This window comes from Sminthopsis crassicaudata, chromosome 4, assembly GCF_048593235.1.
Source record: "Sminthopsis crassicaudata isolate SCR6 chromosome 4, ASM4859323v1, whole genome shotgun sequence".
Classification (NCBI taxonomy): domain Eukaryota; kingdom Metazoa; phylum Chordata; class Mammalia; order Dasyuromorphia; family Dasyuridae; genus Sminthopsis; species Sminthopsis crassicaudata.
In genome coordinates, this window is record NC_133620.1 from 402,512,045 (window position 1) to 402,529,473 (window position 17,429).

General features: G+C 33.4%; 1 protein-coding gene across 1 annotated transcript in view; it reads right to left on the minus strand.

Annotated features, from left to right (window-relative positions):
* DNAH14 (dynein axonemal heavy chain 14) overlaps positions 1 to 17,429 on the minus strand; it is a 347,573-nt gene that overhangs the window by 129,156 nt on the left and 200,988 nt on the right. The window contains 5 exon segments of the mRNA XM_074264888.1: positions 954 to 1,121; positions 2,203 to 2,343; positions 4,876 to 5,004; positions 7,861 to 8,053; positions 15,190 to 15,322. Of these exon segments, the coding sequence (XP_074120989.1) occupies positions 954 to 1,121; positions 2,203 to 2,343; positions 4,876 to 5,004; positions 7,861 to 8,053; positions 15,190 to 15,322 (764 nt within the window).

The window sequence follows — 17,429 nt, forward strand, 5'->3', positions numbered from 1 at the left end:
GAAAAGACTTTATTCTCTAAGGATTAGTCTAGTTAAGTTCAGAGAGAGCCTCATGACCAGAATGATTGAAAGGAAATGGATTGTACAGTAATGGCTAGTTTGACTATCTACTAAGAAGTTGCTTAGGATCAAAGATTTAGAGCTAGAAGGGAGTCTACAGGTCATCAAGTTCAACTGTGTAATTTTATACATGAAGAAACTAGAGTTAAGAGAAGGGAGATTAAATGACTTGTCTGGGATCACCCAAGTAATAAGTTCAGATCTACTTTAGCAAAGAAACAACTCACATCAAGACAATCTTAAAGTTCTGTTTAACTATGCTTATAGTCCTGAGCAAGACTGAAAGCATTTTGAAAGCAATTTGTATATCATTGCTTTGTGTGAAATGTAAGACTCAAAAGTTCAAAACTACTTTTACAATGCAAATACACTCAGTGCCATACTCATGACTTGGCAATAATATAAAGTCACAAATAAGACATTTGCTAATTCCTTCTTTGCCTCTGAGATGAGATTTTTCCCCCCCATAAATTTCAGTGCTTTAGTGCATCTAATCAATTCTCAAATCATCATCAAGAAACCAAATAGAACAAACAGAAATCTGTGCTGAGAGGAATAGGCATAAATAATCAAAATCCAAAAAAATGCTTCCCAGATCTCATTTTAACAATTAGTTTCAGCTTTCATCTAATATCAGAGATGATAAATGACACATTGATTGATTTGAATTTCACTTCATTCTTTTTTTGTTGTGCATCCTTCAGTAGAAGCCCTAACATAGAATGAATGAGAAAATAAGCAAGACAAAATAGGATTATATTTTGATTTTCAGTAGAGTGCTGGCTGACCACAATCCAAAGGACAAATATATAAGCCATATTAAATGAACAAAATTACATTTTCAACAAGTAAAAATATTTTAATGCTAATATAGAATGAAATTTGACACAAACCTTAAACAGATCTCGAAGACTAAACATGTAGTGACACTTAGCTGGGGTTGGTAACAGGTTGTGACATACATGATAGTATATAGAGAGGGAGACTTCTGCCAGTTGCTGCTTGCACTTCTGAACATCCGAGAGAAAGGCATTGCTATGCATGTGGATTCCCAGATGAACCTAAAAACATTTGTGAATAATATTTTAAAAATATTTAAGTATTCCTTAGGACTCCTACAGATTTGTGCATTATGACATTAACAAGAAGTTTAAATCTATTAAAATGCTAATAGCCATCATATAACAGATAAACAGGACTATCATAATGGCTTGTCCAAACTTCAGAGGGTGGATATATACTGCTTGGTATTGGTGATGACTTAGTGTTCAGGCTTCGTATTGTCTTCCATCTGGGTAGAGTTTCTAAGAGTTTATTAGGAAAGGGGGAGAAAGCAACAAGGCACTTTTGTTGAGGACAGCTGATACCATCCAGGATATTGTTATGGTCTCTGAGTTCCTTGAAGTGATGAAGTTACAAAATAAGTATGAAATCTTAGGATTTTCTATGTAACTTAATGATCATCTTGGATTCTTAAAAAGCCTTCTCTGAAGGATTATCAAGGGGGTAGCAAAATACCAGGCTTCTTTGGGAAATGTCAATTTTTTTGGCAAGGACTCTTGAAGGTCTAGGGATAGACGTAAGGCATATTCCAGGTTTTTATTGTCAACTTTCCTCCCCAGTCTTAGCTAATTTTAAGTGTTACCACTCCTAATAATTCTCTCTCACTTTTTTATTCATCTTGTTACCTGCCTTTGGTCCCACATTCTGTGAATACATTTTGAAAGTCTAAGTTGGCCTGTGTTCTATATCGTTTCAACAATGTGCATGAAATGTCCTTCTGACTCACTGGCTATAGTATAGTCATATTCATGGAATTTTAGTTTACAAAGCTCTTTCTTCAAGATAACCTTCCGAACTAGTCAGTACAAGAATTATTATCTCCATTTTTAGAAAACTGAGGTTCAGAAAAGGTTAAGTGACTTATTCAGGGTCATATAGCTAATCACTAAAGTTTGAACCTAAATTTTCTGACTGCAATTTCAACACAAATTCAACACTTTCCATTCCATGTATAGTGCCTCTCTCAGGAATCTCTGATGGTATTGTTATTTAAAAGGTTAGTAGTTTTAAACTTTCATCCCTTTCCCTTTCTTCTTAGTCTATGAAAGCCTTCTAATTTCTACTAATGTCATTCATTACCTGAAGAATAGTATATAAAGCAAATTGTGGAGGATGAGGCATTACTAGTGTGAAAAAATGTTTGAGGAGACGTGGACTGATATCACTTTTCCCACCAGGTGGAATACCACAAGCTGCAACCAGAGAGACATCTTTAATATCCTGTAAGAAACAGAAAGAATGATGAACCAATAGTAATACAGTCAGTGAACTCTGAGTTTAGAAGATGGAATAGATCTAGAAACGAAAGGATCAGAAAAAGACAAGAGACCTGATTTGGGAAGAGACTGCCTTTTGTTTGACATTGGTGCACTGTGGATAGAATCATGGGCACATTAGAACCCCAGCAAGTTTCCTTTAAGACATTATTTTGAGAAAATGTTACTTATGAGATTGATTCCCTCTTTGCCTGCCTGATATATCTTTTTACTAGTGACTTATCAGGATATGACAACTTTCTCATAATATCCTAATCTTAAAACTAGGCAGCTAATTTTGGTCAATGAAAAATCTATTAAGAACATATTAAGTGCTAGATTCTGGGGATACAAATATAGAAATACAATAGACTCAGCCTACTTTCTGGGTATTTACAGTTAAATGGTGGGAATGGACAAATAACTTTATTACAAGTTAAAGTGAAATTAGTCAAGGGAGGTGCCCAAGTACTGTGAGAAATCTCAGGAGGGAAGAGATGATTTTCATTTAAAAATGAGGAAAGAAAAAAAAAGTGGTCCATCAAGAAAGGCTTCATGGAGAGCATGATACATTTCTTTTTCTTTGATTCCATACTTACTGAACTGTCACAATATCACACTTTGGTTTTTCTAACAGAAAGTCTACAGAGAAAAGAATTTTCTATTTCACTTGGAAATTACATTTGTTTGTACGTATAAAATCTATAAGATTTTATTATTATTACTGATTATATAAATTTCAATTATAACTGATAAATTACCATTCTGATGTTAATAAATCTCTAATAAATATGAGCAATGAGAGTCACTCTTTGTAATGCCTGAAAATAAACTGCAGCCTACTAATGCACAGCTCATGCCTTCTGGTAGCCTAAAACTTTAATTTTTCCAAAACGGAAGCATTCCATTATTTGCAGCTATATAGCCCCATTGGATGATGAAGGGATGGGCCTTTCAGAAAGTTTGATATAGTTTTCAACTTAACTCACCCTCATCCTATTTAATTAAGTTTGTTGTCTATTCTATGTGAAAAATCATCTTCTATAGAGGAAATGTTTTGAAGACACAAAAAGAAATATTCTGATAAGAAGGAAAAAGGCAAGTTTTCTAAAGATTTTTAAATGATATTAAGGTTACACAGGAATTCTTTGGCCAACTTAGACTTTCAAAATGTATTCACAGAATGTGGGACCAAAGGCAGATAACAAGATGAATAAAAAAGTGAGAGAGAATTATTAGGAGGGGTAACACTTAAAATTAGCTAAGACTGGGGAGGAAAGTTGACAATAAAAAAATTAAAAAAACTATTTTGGGCAAAATAGGAGGTTTTAAAAAATAAAAGGAAGACTGAGCTTCTTGGTTCTCATGCCTTTCTGCCAAGGAAGAGGAATTTTAAATGAGAAAACACAGATTAAAAAATGACATAGGGAATTTATACTTTAAATACATAAGGAAGTGGTAATATGAATATCTCCCTGATCACAATGAATTCAAGTCATCTGGCACAGATAAACTGTCCCCTTTTGTTTTTAAAAAGTAAAAGCAACAGCAACAACAACAGATGAATATGATTGCTTAGCAAACCACAATTATTGCTTTTTGAAGATCGTGGAGAATGGAAGAGAAAGATTATAGAAAGATAATAGGGGAAAGGGAAAAATAAGTATCTATACCTACTATGTGCTCTTGTAAGAGCTTTACAAATGTTATCTAAATTGTATGTTCACAACAACCTTATAAGGTAGGTGATTTTATTATATCCATTTGTAATTAAATTAATTGAGGCAAGCAAATGTTGTGACTTACTTAGAGAGGGATATAGCTAGTAAAGTGGTTGAGGTTGGATTTCAATTCAAGTCTTCCTGACTCCAGACCCTGAGATCTATCCATTTTGCCACTAAGCTGCCTCATACAGGATCCTTAACAGGACCAAAGATTTAGAATGGAATGTCAAATAGACAGATGTCTATTTGCAAAGTTTTCATTTTGTAATATGGACTACTGAAAATTATAAGTTAAGGGACTTGAAAAGCAGCACACAAATTGATTTTTTAAAAAAAATCATCATCCCATATTTTCCTACATGTTCCATACATGTGTATATATAAAATAAGTGATGCTTTGGACAAAAATTACCGCTAGTTGATTTAAATAGTAAAATAACCAATATTACAGGAATTGTGCAAATTCTAACTTGTTTATAACCTGTTTTGATTTAGTTTGTTATTTGCTTTGAGATCCTAGAATAACAGGTTTGCTTAATTTGCAAAATTCATTGGCATGGCCAATCTTGAATCTTCAGGTTTTCCTAAAAAACAACATCCTTATCCCATAGGATATACATACATCATTTGGGTATTTAAACAGTTGATCTATTTAAAATCCCCACTTTGCTAAAAATAGTTACAAATACTTATTCGTATACAACACAATACAAATACAAATAAGTCATTGTTAACTATAATCTTTTATGGTAAACAAAACTAAAAAATGGTACCTTCCATTGAAGTTGTTCAGTATTATAAAACCCTCCTAAGTCTAAAAATTGTCTGACCAATTCCAGGGGTGGTTGTGCCCCATACTCTTCTGGCACTGGTGAATTCAGATCGTCAATAAATACTATCACCTTTGGGGGGAAAATTAAACAAATTTAATAGTCATTATATGCTTACCTTCACTAAAATTATTAAATAATTGTGACAAATATATGATAATTACAAATAACACCTTCTTAGTTCATCAAAAATAAAACATTCACTTGAATTCTCTGTAATTTCCTATAGAGAAAGAAGATGGCAACTGAGATTAGTAGTTCTGAGAGAAATTATTATTTTTCTATTATATTTATAATCAATTTAAAAATTAGGATTAAGTTTTTTTCCTCATTTTTTCATTTAGGGGCCAGTCCCTATAAGCAAGTGAGCCAATCTCTGAAATAACTTGATAATTGATGAGATTGCCTAAATTTTTATCCAGATTTCATTTGACTAGAAGACCTAACTTTTGTTTAGAGTGTAAATAAAATCTAATCTAGTCACATTCCAAATATACAGCATTAAACCCATGTCCTTGTATTTCTCTACTGAGTTTAGGGTGACCCAGCTCCAGAAAAAGAAAACCAACCAGAGTGGTTTGGATAGAGATGTATTCATTTGTTAAGATGCTAGAAGCAGATGAGTCTCATGATCAAGTCATATTCTTAATAGCAGGAACTAAGGATTTTTAGTCTACCTCATTAATATGTCTACCTCCTCATAAATTGTTCATCAATCAGGGTTGATTTTTACCTGTTGGGCCATCCCCTTTTCTAAAAGTATTTAAGACATTTAGTATCTCTACTTGGTGTCTTTGGTTACAGAAAAACCATTAACTATCAATTTATTTTCAGCTAGCTTAATTAATAAATTGATTAGTAATTATCTTTAAACTGTCTCTCAGGCTTTTCATATATCACAAGAAACAGATTTCTGTGGTTTGCATATTGATTTAGAAAAATACAAATTCATATTATCTATGCTTTTTTATTTATCTTGTTAAATATTTCCCAATTAAAGTTTCATGTGTATCTAGACCACTCAGCAGTGTGAGGGGCCCATCCAGATATGGGGTATGGTGGCTGCTATGTTAGAATTCAAATCACAAAGAGCTGATTTCAGACCCTTTATTAGATGTGGAATCCTCATGAAGCTCCTCTGAAACTTTTTTTCTTCATTTATAAAGTAAAAATAATAGCAATTATTTTACAGTATTGTTTTGGGGATCAAATGGAATAATATATGTGAAAAGCTTTGAAAATCTTAAAGTATATATATTAGCTATTATTATTATTAAAATACAACAGGTGAAGTTGGAATTTTGTAGATAATGAATTATAGAAAGCATTTTTAAACATAGAAGCTCCATTCATCCTTTATTTAGATGATTAGTGATCCAAAACCATATAACTTGAGGAAGACTGTATTATTCATGGACAAAACTACTTGCTAGAGATGGATCACCTAGCTACAAAGACATTAACCAGGAATTTTGGTACCCAATGGGGGGGAAAATCAAATTTTCTTTAAAATATTTCTGTAGTTCTTCATGTGAAAAGTAACACAAAAAACTTAAAACCCCCTCCCCCCCAAAATATACTTGTGATTTCAATGGGATAGGAAACTTCCAGATGAGGATATTTTTCTACTTAAAGCAGAAAGTTGTCATAGACTTACAGACAGAAAGACCTGGATTCAAGTCTTATTTGTGATCATAGATATGTATAGATTATGGGTGAGAGGTCCACACTCTATATACAATGACACATAATTTTTGTGTGTATGGCATATTGAGACTTGATTTCCTAGATTTTAAAACAATTCTGTAAAAACTGATTTTCCTTTTCCATTCTGTCTCCAGAAATGGTAGTTGGTCTTAACTGTGTAATAATTTTGGTAGCAGCTGACTTCAGCTCATATCCCAGTGGAGCGATTCAGTCATCTTATGGATCAAATATTTTTGGCTCCAAGCTTTTTGCAAGTGATTTGGGTTTGTTTAAAGGCAGAGGTAGGACAGATACACTTGGGGCTGTCCCAGTACATTGGTTGACATTTTTAGCACCATCTGCTTAGAAAGGAGTTTATCAAGCTATAGTAAGTCTACTTATTTTGTAATTTACGTCAGGATCCAGGTACCATTAGTTTCTTTGCTTTTTATTACTGGTACCATAAACAAGAGAAAAAAAGTGTTGAAAAAAAAAGCATTAGCAGAGACAATCCTGTCACCTACCTTTAATTTCAGCTTTCCCTTCTATCATATACTCTCACTTCAAATTTTTAAATTGTGTATTAGATATGGAGATTCTTAGTAATAATAATGATATAATAAAAAGAACAGTTAGCATTTATGTAGAAGTTTAAGATTTACAAAATACTTTTATACGTATTATCTCATTTGAGGGTTAGCTAGATAGCGAAGTAGATAGAATGCTGGATCTAGCGTTAGGAAAACTAATTTTCTCTAGTTAAATCCAGCCTTAATAGCTGTGTGATTTTGAGTAGGTCACTCAACTGTTTCAGCTTCCTCACCTGTCAAATGAGCTGAAGAAGGAAAAGGCATACTTTCCAGTATCTTTGGGATTATGAAAGAATAGAACAGAACTGAAAAATAACTGAATAACAACAAAATTCTCATTTGATCCTCATAACAACCCTAGAACGGAGGTGCTATTATTATTATTATGATTATTATTTTATTATTATTATTATTATTATCCTTATTTAAAAGATAAAGAACCCTGGTCACCAGGCCAGGATTGTTGTGGGAATAAAATTTAAATAATAATTGTAAATACACTTAGCACAGTAGAAGTGTGCTATACTAAGTCCTCTCTAAATGCTATTTGTTATTACTGTTATTATTATTTTTCAAAAAATTGTAGTAGTACTAGTCCTTTAATAGTATTGATATGATAATCAAATAAAGGAGGGGAGGGGAGAATTCTTACCTGGCTATTTTGTGGTGCTCCATGAACGTTTTTAGATTTTCGTATCAATTTCTTAAGAATCATCTCCTGGGTTTTGCCAGCAGTCGTATTGGCACTAAATTTTATTGAGGACACAATAATGTTTTTTTCAAGCTTAGCATGAATTTCTTCGCTTTCTTCATCTTTAATCCAATGATAATCTTCTCCCAGGAAGCTAGACACAAATGAACATCGAAATTCTGAGGAAATATCTTTGCTCTTCAGATAAAAACAGATTAAGTGCCTACTAAGCCAAATGCTGTATTAGATCAACAGCACACAGTCATGGCAATCACTGATCTTAGAACATAGTTGGGGAAATTAGCTGCAGATAAAAAAAAAAAAAAAACTGACAGAAAATGGTACATGAAATTTTTTTTAGTAGGTAAAAGAGGCTATTTTTTGCTTCATTTCTTAGTTTTAATCACTGAATGGGTACACCTCAGTCAAACTGAGTCCTGGGAAAAACTTTTGCTTGAAAGAAACAAGGTTTCCCATTTTATCCAGGGCCATCCCTAGCCACCTGATCTCTATCTGGCCAGATAACTCTGGAGGAAAAAATGCTTATGAGAGGTCCAAACAAATTTGTACATGAGATTTAAGTAAAGAAAAAATAATTTTGGATTGATATGACTTATGGAGAAGATGACATTTGAACTTGGTCTTGAAGATTATAAGATAAGATTTCAACAGGTTAAGATAGAAATGGGTAGAAATAAAAGCCAGAATCGGGAATGAACAAAGGGAATTCACAAATTTGTCTAGAGGACAGAGTGAGAAAAGTAGAGTGCCTTAAAACTGGAAAAATGGTGAGGGGGAAAGTGTCAGGATTGGTGGTTCCTATGTAGCAGAAGAGAAGTTTGATTTTGTCAACAGGGAGCTACCAAGAGACTTTGAGGAGAGGAATGACATAATCTGGGAGTGAAGTGAAGGATCTAATAGCAGGGAAGGATAGTTGAAGTAGGGAAATCCATTAGGACAGTTGCCATAGTTCAAGATGAGAGAATGAGAACTTAGGCAAGCATGAGAGTAGTGGATGGGATGGGACAAAGTGGAAAAACATTGTGTAAAAGTGGTAGATTTTGATATATAGAAGATGAAGGAGAGTCAAGAATGACTGACAGAACTCAATCATGGCTGTCTAGATCAGGGAAGAGGATCAGAAACCCTGAGGTTTCTGAGGTCCTCTACCATTGAATTTTTTTTTTTTTTACTAGATAACAGAAGCTATTCTTTGCTTCATTTCTTATTTAGATTTAATCACTGGGTGGGTACAGCCTCAGTCAGATTAAGTCCGGGGAAAAACCTTTGCTTGAAAGAAACAAGGTCTCCCATTGTCTCTAGGGCCATCCCCAGCCACCTGATCTATCTCTGGCCAGATGACTTTGGAGGAGAAAGTGAGCCTGGTGACTTTGCACAGTCCATGCTCACTTAAATTTAATTCACTTGCAGGTCCTTGATGTCATAGTTTTCTTTGAGAAAAAAAGATAAACAACAACAGATGACAATATACAAATTCAATATATAAATTTTTATATATAAACATACATAAATATGTGTATGTATATATACTCTATATATATACATATATGAACTCAATATATTTAATGTAATCTCTATTCAAGGTCCATTTTAATATCTTTAGCTTCCTATTATTTGCCTCACTTCTAACTTAAACTTAACATGTTAAGAACCAAACTCATAGTAGGCTTGCAGGAACATTGATCTAGATAGGGGAGGGGACCTCAAAAGCCAATCTTGTCATTATGTAGAGAAGTAAAGTCTGTGGAGGCCAAGTTATTTTTCCAAGGTCACATAGATACTAAGCATCAGAGGTGGTAATTAGCCCCAAGCCTTTTGACTAAGAGATAGTATTCTTTCCACTGTTTCTTGCTGCCAAGCTTTTCCTTCAACTTATCCCTCTTCCCAACATCTCATTTCTTTTAAGGAATCCCATGTTTTCAACCATTTAGGCTCAAAATTTTGTAGTGATCTTTTTTGCTTCCATCTTCCTCCAATTCTTATTGTCCCCGGAAAGAAGACCAAATTGGCTGGTTTGCAGAGGTTGGGAGGGGAAAGAAAGTACAATGAGATTGGAAAGATAGGTTGGAACCAGGTTGTGAAGAGCTTCCAAAACTTAAAAAAAAAAAAAAAAAGGATTTATTGAGTAGAGGAGTGACTTAAGGAAGAACATTTTGGCAACTACAAAGAATATAAATAATAGTAGAAAAACATCAGAATCAAGTTGACTAATTTGGAAGCTTTTCAATAGTCTAAGCAAGAGGTGATAAGAGTCCAAATTCAGGTGATAGTTGGGTAGTTAAAGAGAAGGAATCAGATATAAGATATATAATGAATGTAGAAATGGCAAGATTTGGCAATAGGATACAGGGGGTGAGAATAATGTTGAGGTTATAAACCTAGGAAACTAAAAATATGTGGTTCATTTGACAGAAATAGTGATGTTTGCAAGAGAGATGAGTTTTGGGAAAAGGATGATGAGTTCTACTTTGGGCATTTTGAATTTGACATGCTTATGGGAATCTCTTTTGAAATGTCTATTAAGTACTGGTGATGCAGGACTGAAGCTCTGGGTATAGACTGAGGCTAGATACATAGAATTAAGTCAGTAGCATAAAAATAACTAAACTCAGAAGAGCTGATGTGATTCCCAAGTAAAAGAGAGTAGAAGGAGATGACCAGAGTGCCAGAGATTTGAAGAATACTTAAGAGTGATGACCCAGCAAAGGGGATTGAAAAGAAGTAGTCAGACAGGTAGAATAACAGGGAGAGGAAAATGTCATAAAAGCCCAAAGAAGAGATCAGTATCCAGTATGAAAAGATATTAAATAATGACAACAGAGAGCTCAAGAAGGATGAAGACTGAAAAGGGCTATCAGTTTTGGCAATTAGGGGATCACTGGAAAGTTTGCAGAAAACAGTCTTACTTAGGAATAAAGTCAGAAGCCAGATGGCAAAGAATTGAAGCAAAAAGTTGCAGATGATTTTTTTCCCAGGAGTTTAGTTAACAAAAGGAGGATTGCAGAATGACATTTTGTAGAACTATTACATTTTTATGAAGGTTTTTTAGAGATGGGGAGCAATATGGGTTGCATTTAGAGGCAGAAGGGAAGGAATCAACAGAAGAAAATAGGGAGAAGATGCCAAGTTTCAATCCACTGAAGAAGAGAGATCACACATGTATAAGAATTGACTTTAGCAAGAAGAAGGGCCACCTCACTGACAGAATCTGAGAAAATCAAGGAGGGAAATAGAGGATATTAAAGGATTTTGAGATAAAGATAAGGTTAGAGAGGGAGCTCAAAGGGAATTGCTGCAATTTTCTCAGTAAAGTTAGAGGCAAATGTCTTCAACTGAGGGAGAAGAGGATTGGGGAAATGTAGAAGACTTGGAGAGAGTGTTTCTTTGCTCAGCTCTAGAAATAAAAATAAAAGCCAAAAAAAGTATATGTTGCTGCTCATAGTATAATGGTAGAGTCAATAGGGAAACAACTTTGCACAAACAAGATACACATAAGATAAATTGGAGATAATTTCAGAGGGAAAGCACCAAGCTTAAGAAGTATTTGGTAAGATGGTAGAATTTTAATTGGGATTTGAAGGAAGATAGAAAAACCAGGTTGCAGAGATGAGACAAAAAAATTCACACAATAGTCATGTACAAAAATGTATGATGTTATGCAATTCAAGACCATCACCTGTCATGATGTTGATAGCATTGTTCATTATAGGGGCTCTGGAGAAATTGCTAGTCATTGTCTAGATCAGAGTTTTTAAGTATTAGTAAGTACTTAACTAGAAGGCATAGAGAATAGAGTTCTAGGTCTGCAATCAGGAAGAATCATCTTCCTAATTTCAAATCTGGCCCTCAAACATATACTAGTTATGTGAGCCTGGCTACGTCATTCAACCTGGTTAGGCTCAGTTTCCTCATCTGTAAAATGAGGTGAAGAAGGAAATGGCAAACACCCTAGTATCTCTTCCAAGAAAACCTCAAATGAGATCATGAAGATTAGATGCAACTGGAAAACAAATGAACAACGATGAAATGACACAAACAGAACAGAATCAAAAGAACAATTTGTATAATAACAATAATATAAAGTCAAACAACTAAAAAGGTAGGAACTATGATGAATTATGAATAACTATAATTCCAGAGCACTCAAGGTGAAATATATTTTCCACACATATTCATGTATATATGTGTATATACACACATATATGTCTCAATCTCTGTGTGAACATGTATGTTTGTGCTCTACACACACATATATTTTGGTTTATGGTCAATGGAGGATTTTATTTTGGTTATACATCTCTGTAACGGAGTGTGTGTGTTTCCTGTTTTCCCAATGGTAGAAGGAGAGAAAGATGAGAAAAAACTTGAAAATAAAATAATTAAAAATAAACCTTATTAATTTTAAGGAAAATGTTCCTAATTGTCACGGATTAACAAACAAGTTCATTGGATCTTTACATTTAGAAGTCATCAAGGAATAAAGAAATCTTTAGTTCCCTCCAGAACTTTGGCATCTACTACACCTACTAATGAGAAGCTCTTTAAGAGCTTCTCATGAGTAGGGATAATCTTCCCTTGCCCAAATCATTCACCATGACTTTGGAGACAGAACCAAAATGGTTTTCATTAACGAATATGTTTTAGTTATTTTTGAGACATTAATATAATCACTTAAGATCATGAAAATTTTAATATCATCTGAAAACTTTAGTGACATAATATTGTCTAATCATAATCAGTGACTAAAATAGAATCATTTGTTCTAAAAGTTGTATGCCCCTAATGGTAAATGATTTGCATCTTGGTGGAGTAGGAAGTGACTGCTACTGTTTATTTCATTTCATTTATCTCAGTTTCTACACATACCTAAATCTCTTGGTGTCTTAAAGCTGTCTGAAATTAACAGGGAGAGATTGTCTTGTAGGCTGTTAAAATTAAAAAAAAAAGGTCACTATTAACTCATTTAAATGGCTTTTTTTGGGGGGAAGGGTGAACAGAGGGGATCTAAATCTGTCATTTTATCAATGTGGAAATGCCTAGCATTAGGAAGTTCCACCCCAGACACAGATCAAAAATTAGTACATCTGAAATCATTAGTCTTTGTCAGTTATTTAGTCCTACAGAAACAAGAGTATTGTGAGGCTCAATAAGATAATTCGTACAAAGCACCTTTCTTACCTTAAAGCATGAGATAAATGTCTATAGTTATTACTATTATTAGCTTATAGTGATCTGGCCACAGTCTTTCCCCTGACCTTTTTAAAGCCCTTCTGCAGAGTTCAAGCAATTTTTATAGTGCAAAATTGAGGAATGCTAGGAAATGTTTAACAACCAGGTGTTCCCCCAAAAAGAATATATGGAAGTCCATTTTAAAATCTAACCTGCATTATCAGCATTTTTAAGTCTTAAAAATCCATTCAACATTAAATCAAGCTCTAATTTGTATTGATTGCTGACTTTTAAAAGGTAGGAGTCACACTGACAATTTAATAGCAATTCTTACTAAGCCCTTAGAACTGGTTCTGCTACATTTCTGAGAGAGTAAGGGACTTGAACATAGTTAGAAAGCCAATGTTTATTAGACGTGAAGGTGAACCTTGATTTTGTTGACTCCAAGGTTAGGAAATGTCACTTTGTTTTTCTATTTAAAAATTATTTCTATTAATAAATGTATTAAAAGATCTACCCAGATAATGAAAATAGGAGGTTATGATTTTGTTTCTAACTCATATTAGAGAATGGTATATATTTTTCTTTACAATGATACAGTTAACATAATTCTCATTAGCAATGAAGGTTTCACTATGTGGTAATGTGTAATAATTTAGAAGTGCTATATATAATACACACAAATATACGTATGTAATTCTTTTCTAATAAATTCAAATAATTAAAACTTTCTAATAAATTTTTCTCTTGATTATCCATGTGATTTTTGAGAATAAAAGGAATCTATTCCAACTCAGAAGCATTTTCAAATCAAGGATTTCTTCAATATGACTTAGATTTTTCCGTCTAACAAGCAGTGCATAAAGTATCTCATATTTCCACAAATTCTCCATTTTGAAAAGATAATCAATAAAAATGTTTCCCCTTTATAAGGTTGTTTATTTTGAACTTTTTACATTCTTTAAAACCATAAAGATTCAAGTATGGCCAACACTTTTATAGACAGATACTTTACTAGGATGCCTTGATTATCTTTCATAATAGCAGTATAAATAGTAGCCCAACTCATTAATGACTTTTTCCTTTTTGATTTGATATGGATTTGGCTTCTGCCAAAGTCTTCCACTGGAAGAAAAGTTGGCTAATTTGCTCTCTTTTTCTTTCTAAGAAAGGGAGAAGGGGGTCCTAGCTCAGAAGATAAAATATGAGCTCTGGTTGCATTCTCTACTGGAGGATGGACATGACCACCATTCATTTCAGATTTCAAATTCTGTGACAGAAAATGAGCTCCGATTACTCTGAAGTGACCCTGTCAATTCCCCTATAGAGGGAAGCTATATGGGAGGAGTCAGCCAGCATTCCAAAACAGAGACTCCTTCTTTTGTTTTAAGACAATTTAAGTCATATCTCTTTTCTGTTCAGTGTTGATTTTTTTCCTCTTCCATTTGGGACACAGAAAGATGCTTTAGACATCTTTGCATTTCCTTATAACAACCCATTCATTCCCAGTACATGTAATTGAAGATTAATTTCAGAACATCCTTTCTAAAAAGATTGTAAGGATATACCATATTTATCTTACAGTTAGGATATTTGAAACAAAGAGACAAAGCAACAATTCCATGAATAGATCTTAGAGATGCAGAACTAGAAAGTTTGATTTTATTATTATTATTATTATTATTATTATATCACAGGTTATTAGATGTTGTATATTACGAATGCTTCTACAAGTCTTTATATTGATTTAAACCTAATTGTATGCACTGATTTTTGCACATACTGCTTTATCTTGGTCAATTCACTTAACTTCAGTTTCTATTAAAGGTCTAAAATCCTATGAGATTCCTATCGGTAACTAAATAAATATAAATGAAACTTAGAGATATACCTTGTTTTATGTAACATAATCTCTAAAAAGATTACTGTAAAATAAATTGTTATAAACTGAATCATATTCTAAATATATAAAAAAGCTTATAATGTAAAGGAGTCTGAAAATTTTGGAAAAAACTAACTTTTTTGATTAATCTGGATTTTTACATACATATATATGAATTTTTTGCAAGATAAGCAATGTTGGATCTTAACATATACAACCTTGATTTTCTTCTTCTCCTATACAAAAAAACTTCTCCTAAAATAGTTCCATATTTTATCTGTAATTGCCCTGGGCCCTGAAGTCTCTCAAGCATTTGGTTAATGACAGCAGACTTCCCAACACCAGACTCTCCTAAAAGAAAAAAAAAAGATTATGATAAGTTAGATTTTTTTTAACCTAAGAAAATGGCCAAATAGATTTTTAGAAACTTTCTCATTATTTTAACTTAATTTAATAAAGAATACCCAACACCCAGAATAATCTAATTTTATGCTGAAGGCAAGAATATAAAATTGGTTACTCCTCTTTTAATAGCATGGAAAGCTGGGGACAGTCAAGGTATCTTTTAGATTTTTTTGCATCTCAATTCCATGTGAAAGACTTTCCTTGCCTTTGTTATAGTCCTTTTCATATCGATTTTGTGATAGAATGATTAAGAAAATTAAGATCAGAGGCTTACTATGAACCCTCAAAACTATTTGAACTGCTTATGAGAGAATAAGTGAGAATAGGTTTTCATTTCAGATTGATTTGCCAGAATTTCCCAGATTCCTCAATTTTAGTGGATAAATCCAAAGCCACTTTTTGGTCTTAAATAGAATAATTTAAATGTAAATATAAAATAACACCTTTTGTGTATATTTCTTTCCACTTTTAAAAATGATTTCCAAAATGATTTCATTCTACAAAAATCAGCATTATAAGGAAGGAAGAACAGGGGTATTTGTTACCATGACGAATATAGCATAAATCTAAATGAAAGACAATGTTATGAGCAAAGTATAATTGACTCAAAGAACTCCTAAAACAGTAATATAATAATAGCAATTATAAGAGGTAGGTGGAGTTAAATAAATTGATTACTCCTTCCTTCCATCGCCTAGCTTGAGGCAGTGAAAAGATGCTGATATTCTTGTAGTGAAGTGTAGTGTAACCAGGTGTGGAAAAAGCCCAAATATCTCTAATGAATCAAATCAATCATAGACTTTGGACTAAGTGTAAAAAATCCTTTTTGACCAGTTTACAATTCCTTGATAACCCTCTGATGAAGTAGTACAGTAAGTTTATTGATATTGGCCAAGAAAATTTGTTTATGCTCTCTGTATCATCTATTAAAAAATCCAATTTGGAACCTAGCAATTTTTTATGTCAGACAGCTTGGTAATGGCTGCTCTATCCCAGTTCCTGAGAAGCAACCCACTTGAGAAGAGCAGGGTTTGGGTCTTCACCTTGATCTCTCCACCCTCTGGACCAGAAGACCTTCTGAGCTTAAAAGGGTCCAAAGGATCCTAGGCTCCCAATCAGCATATAAATTCCTGGTAAAAAGCCCAGAAGAGGAGAAAAAGATAGTAATATCTGCATTGGGAGTCAAGAACAAGCTAGAAACATTGAGGAAAGGTGACTTCAAGTCCAGCAGAAAAAACTATCCTTTGCTTAAATGGGACTTTATGAGTATTACTCTAGGAAGGGGAGGAAAGGACTTTCAGAAACCAAGACTGCGAATTATTGTCTTTGTCACATAAAGTCTATACTTAAACCCACTTTTCCATTGTATTCCACATGTCCATGTGAAAGAGTATCACAAATAATGTTTTATACCAACTCTTCTTATTGTACCATCTTAGTGAATATTTTTTCTAAAAACTAATTAAGTCTAGTTGACTAATTGATACACAATGGGGGCAGGGAGAGGGGATCATATCCATGGGTAGTAGAGAGTCATAGCATTACAAAATGACATTTGGCCTCTAAAGGCTATTCTTAGAAATCTGAGAGGAGGTATGGCAACCTTGCTATGAGGATTTGATCTACCAGTGTAAAGGTAGATTGAGAAAATAACTCCCAGAGTATATGGTATATATAAGCCTATTGGGATACCAGGTATCTAGGACCTCAATTATCTATATAACTGTGATTTATCTGTGAGGAAAATTGTAGTTACAGAATGCAGGAGAATGCATGCTCACTCCTGGTCAAAAGACTGAGAATTGTGTGCAAAATTAAACCTTGGTTGTCAGCTTTCTTCTGACAGATGAATAACAGATTGGAAGCAGCAAAGAAGGAATGGAGTGACAGGATCTGAAATATTGAGAAGTGAAATATAATAGCAAGGAAGACAGAAGAAGCCTAGTCATTAGGTTTGTGGATTACAATGATAGTCGTAGAAGGCAAAATCTTGTGATGCTTTTTTGGGAAATATTAAGAAAATGTTTCTTAATATTTAAAAATAAATTCAAAA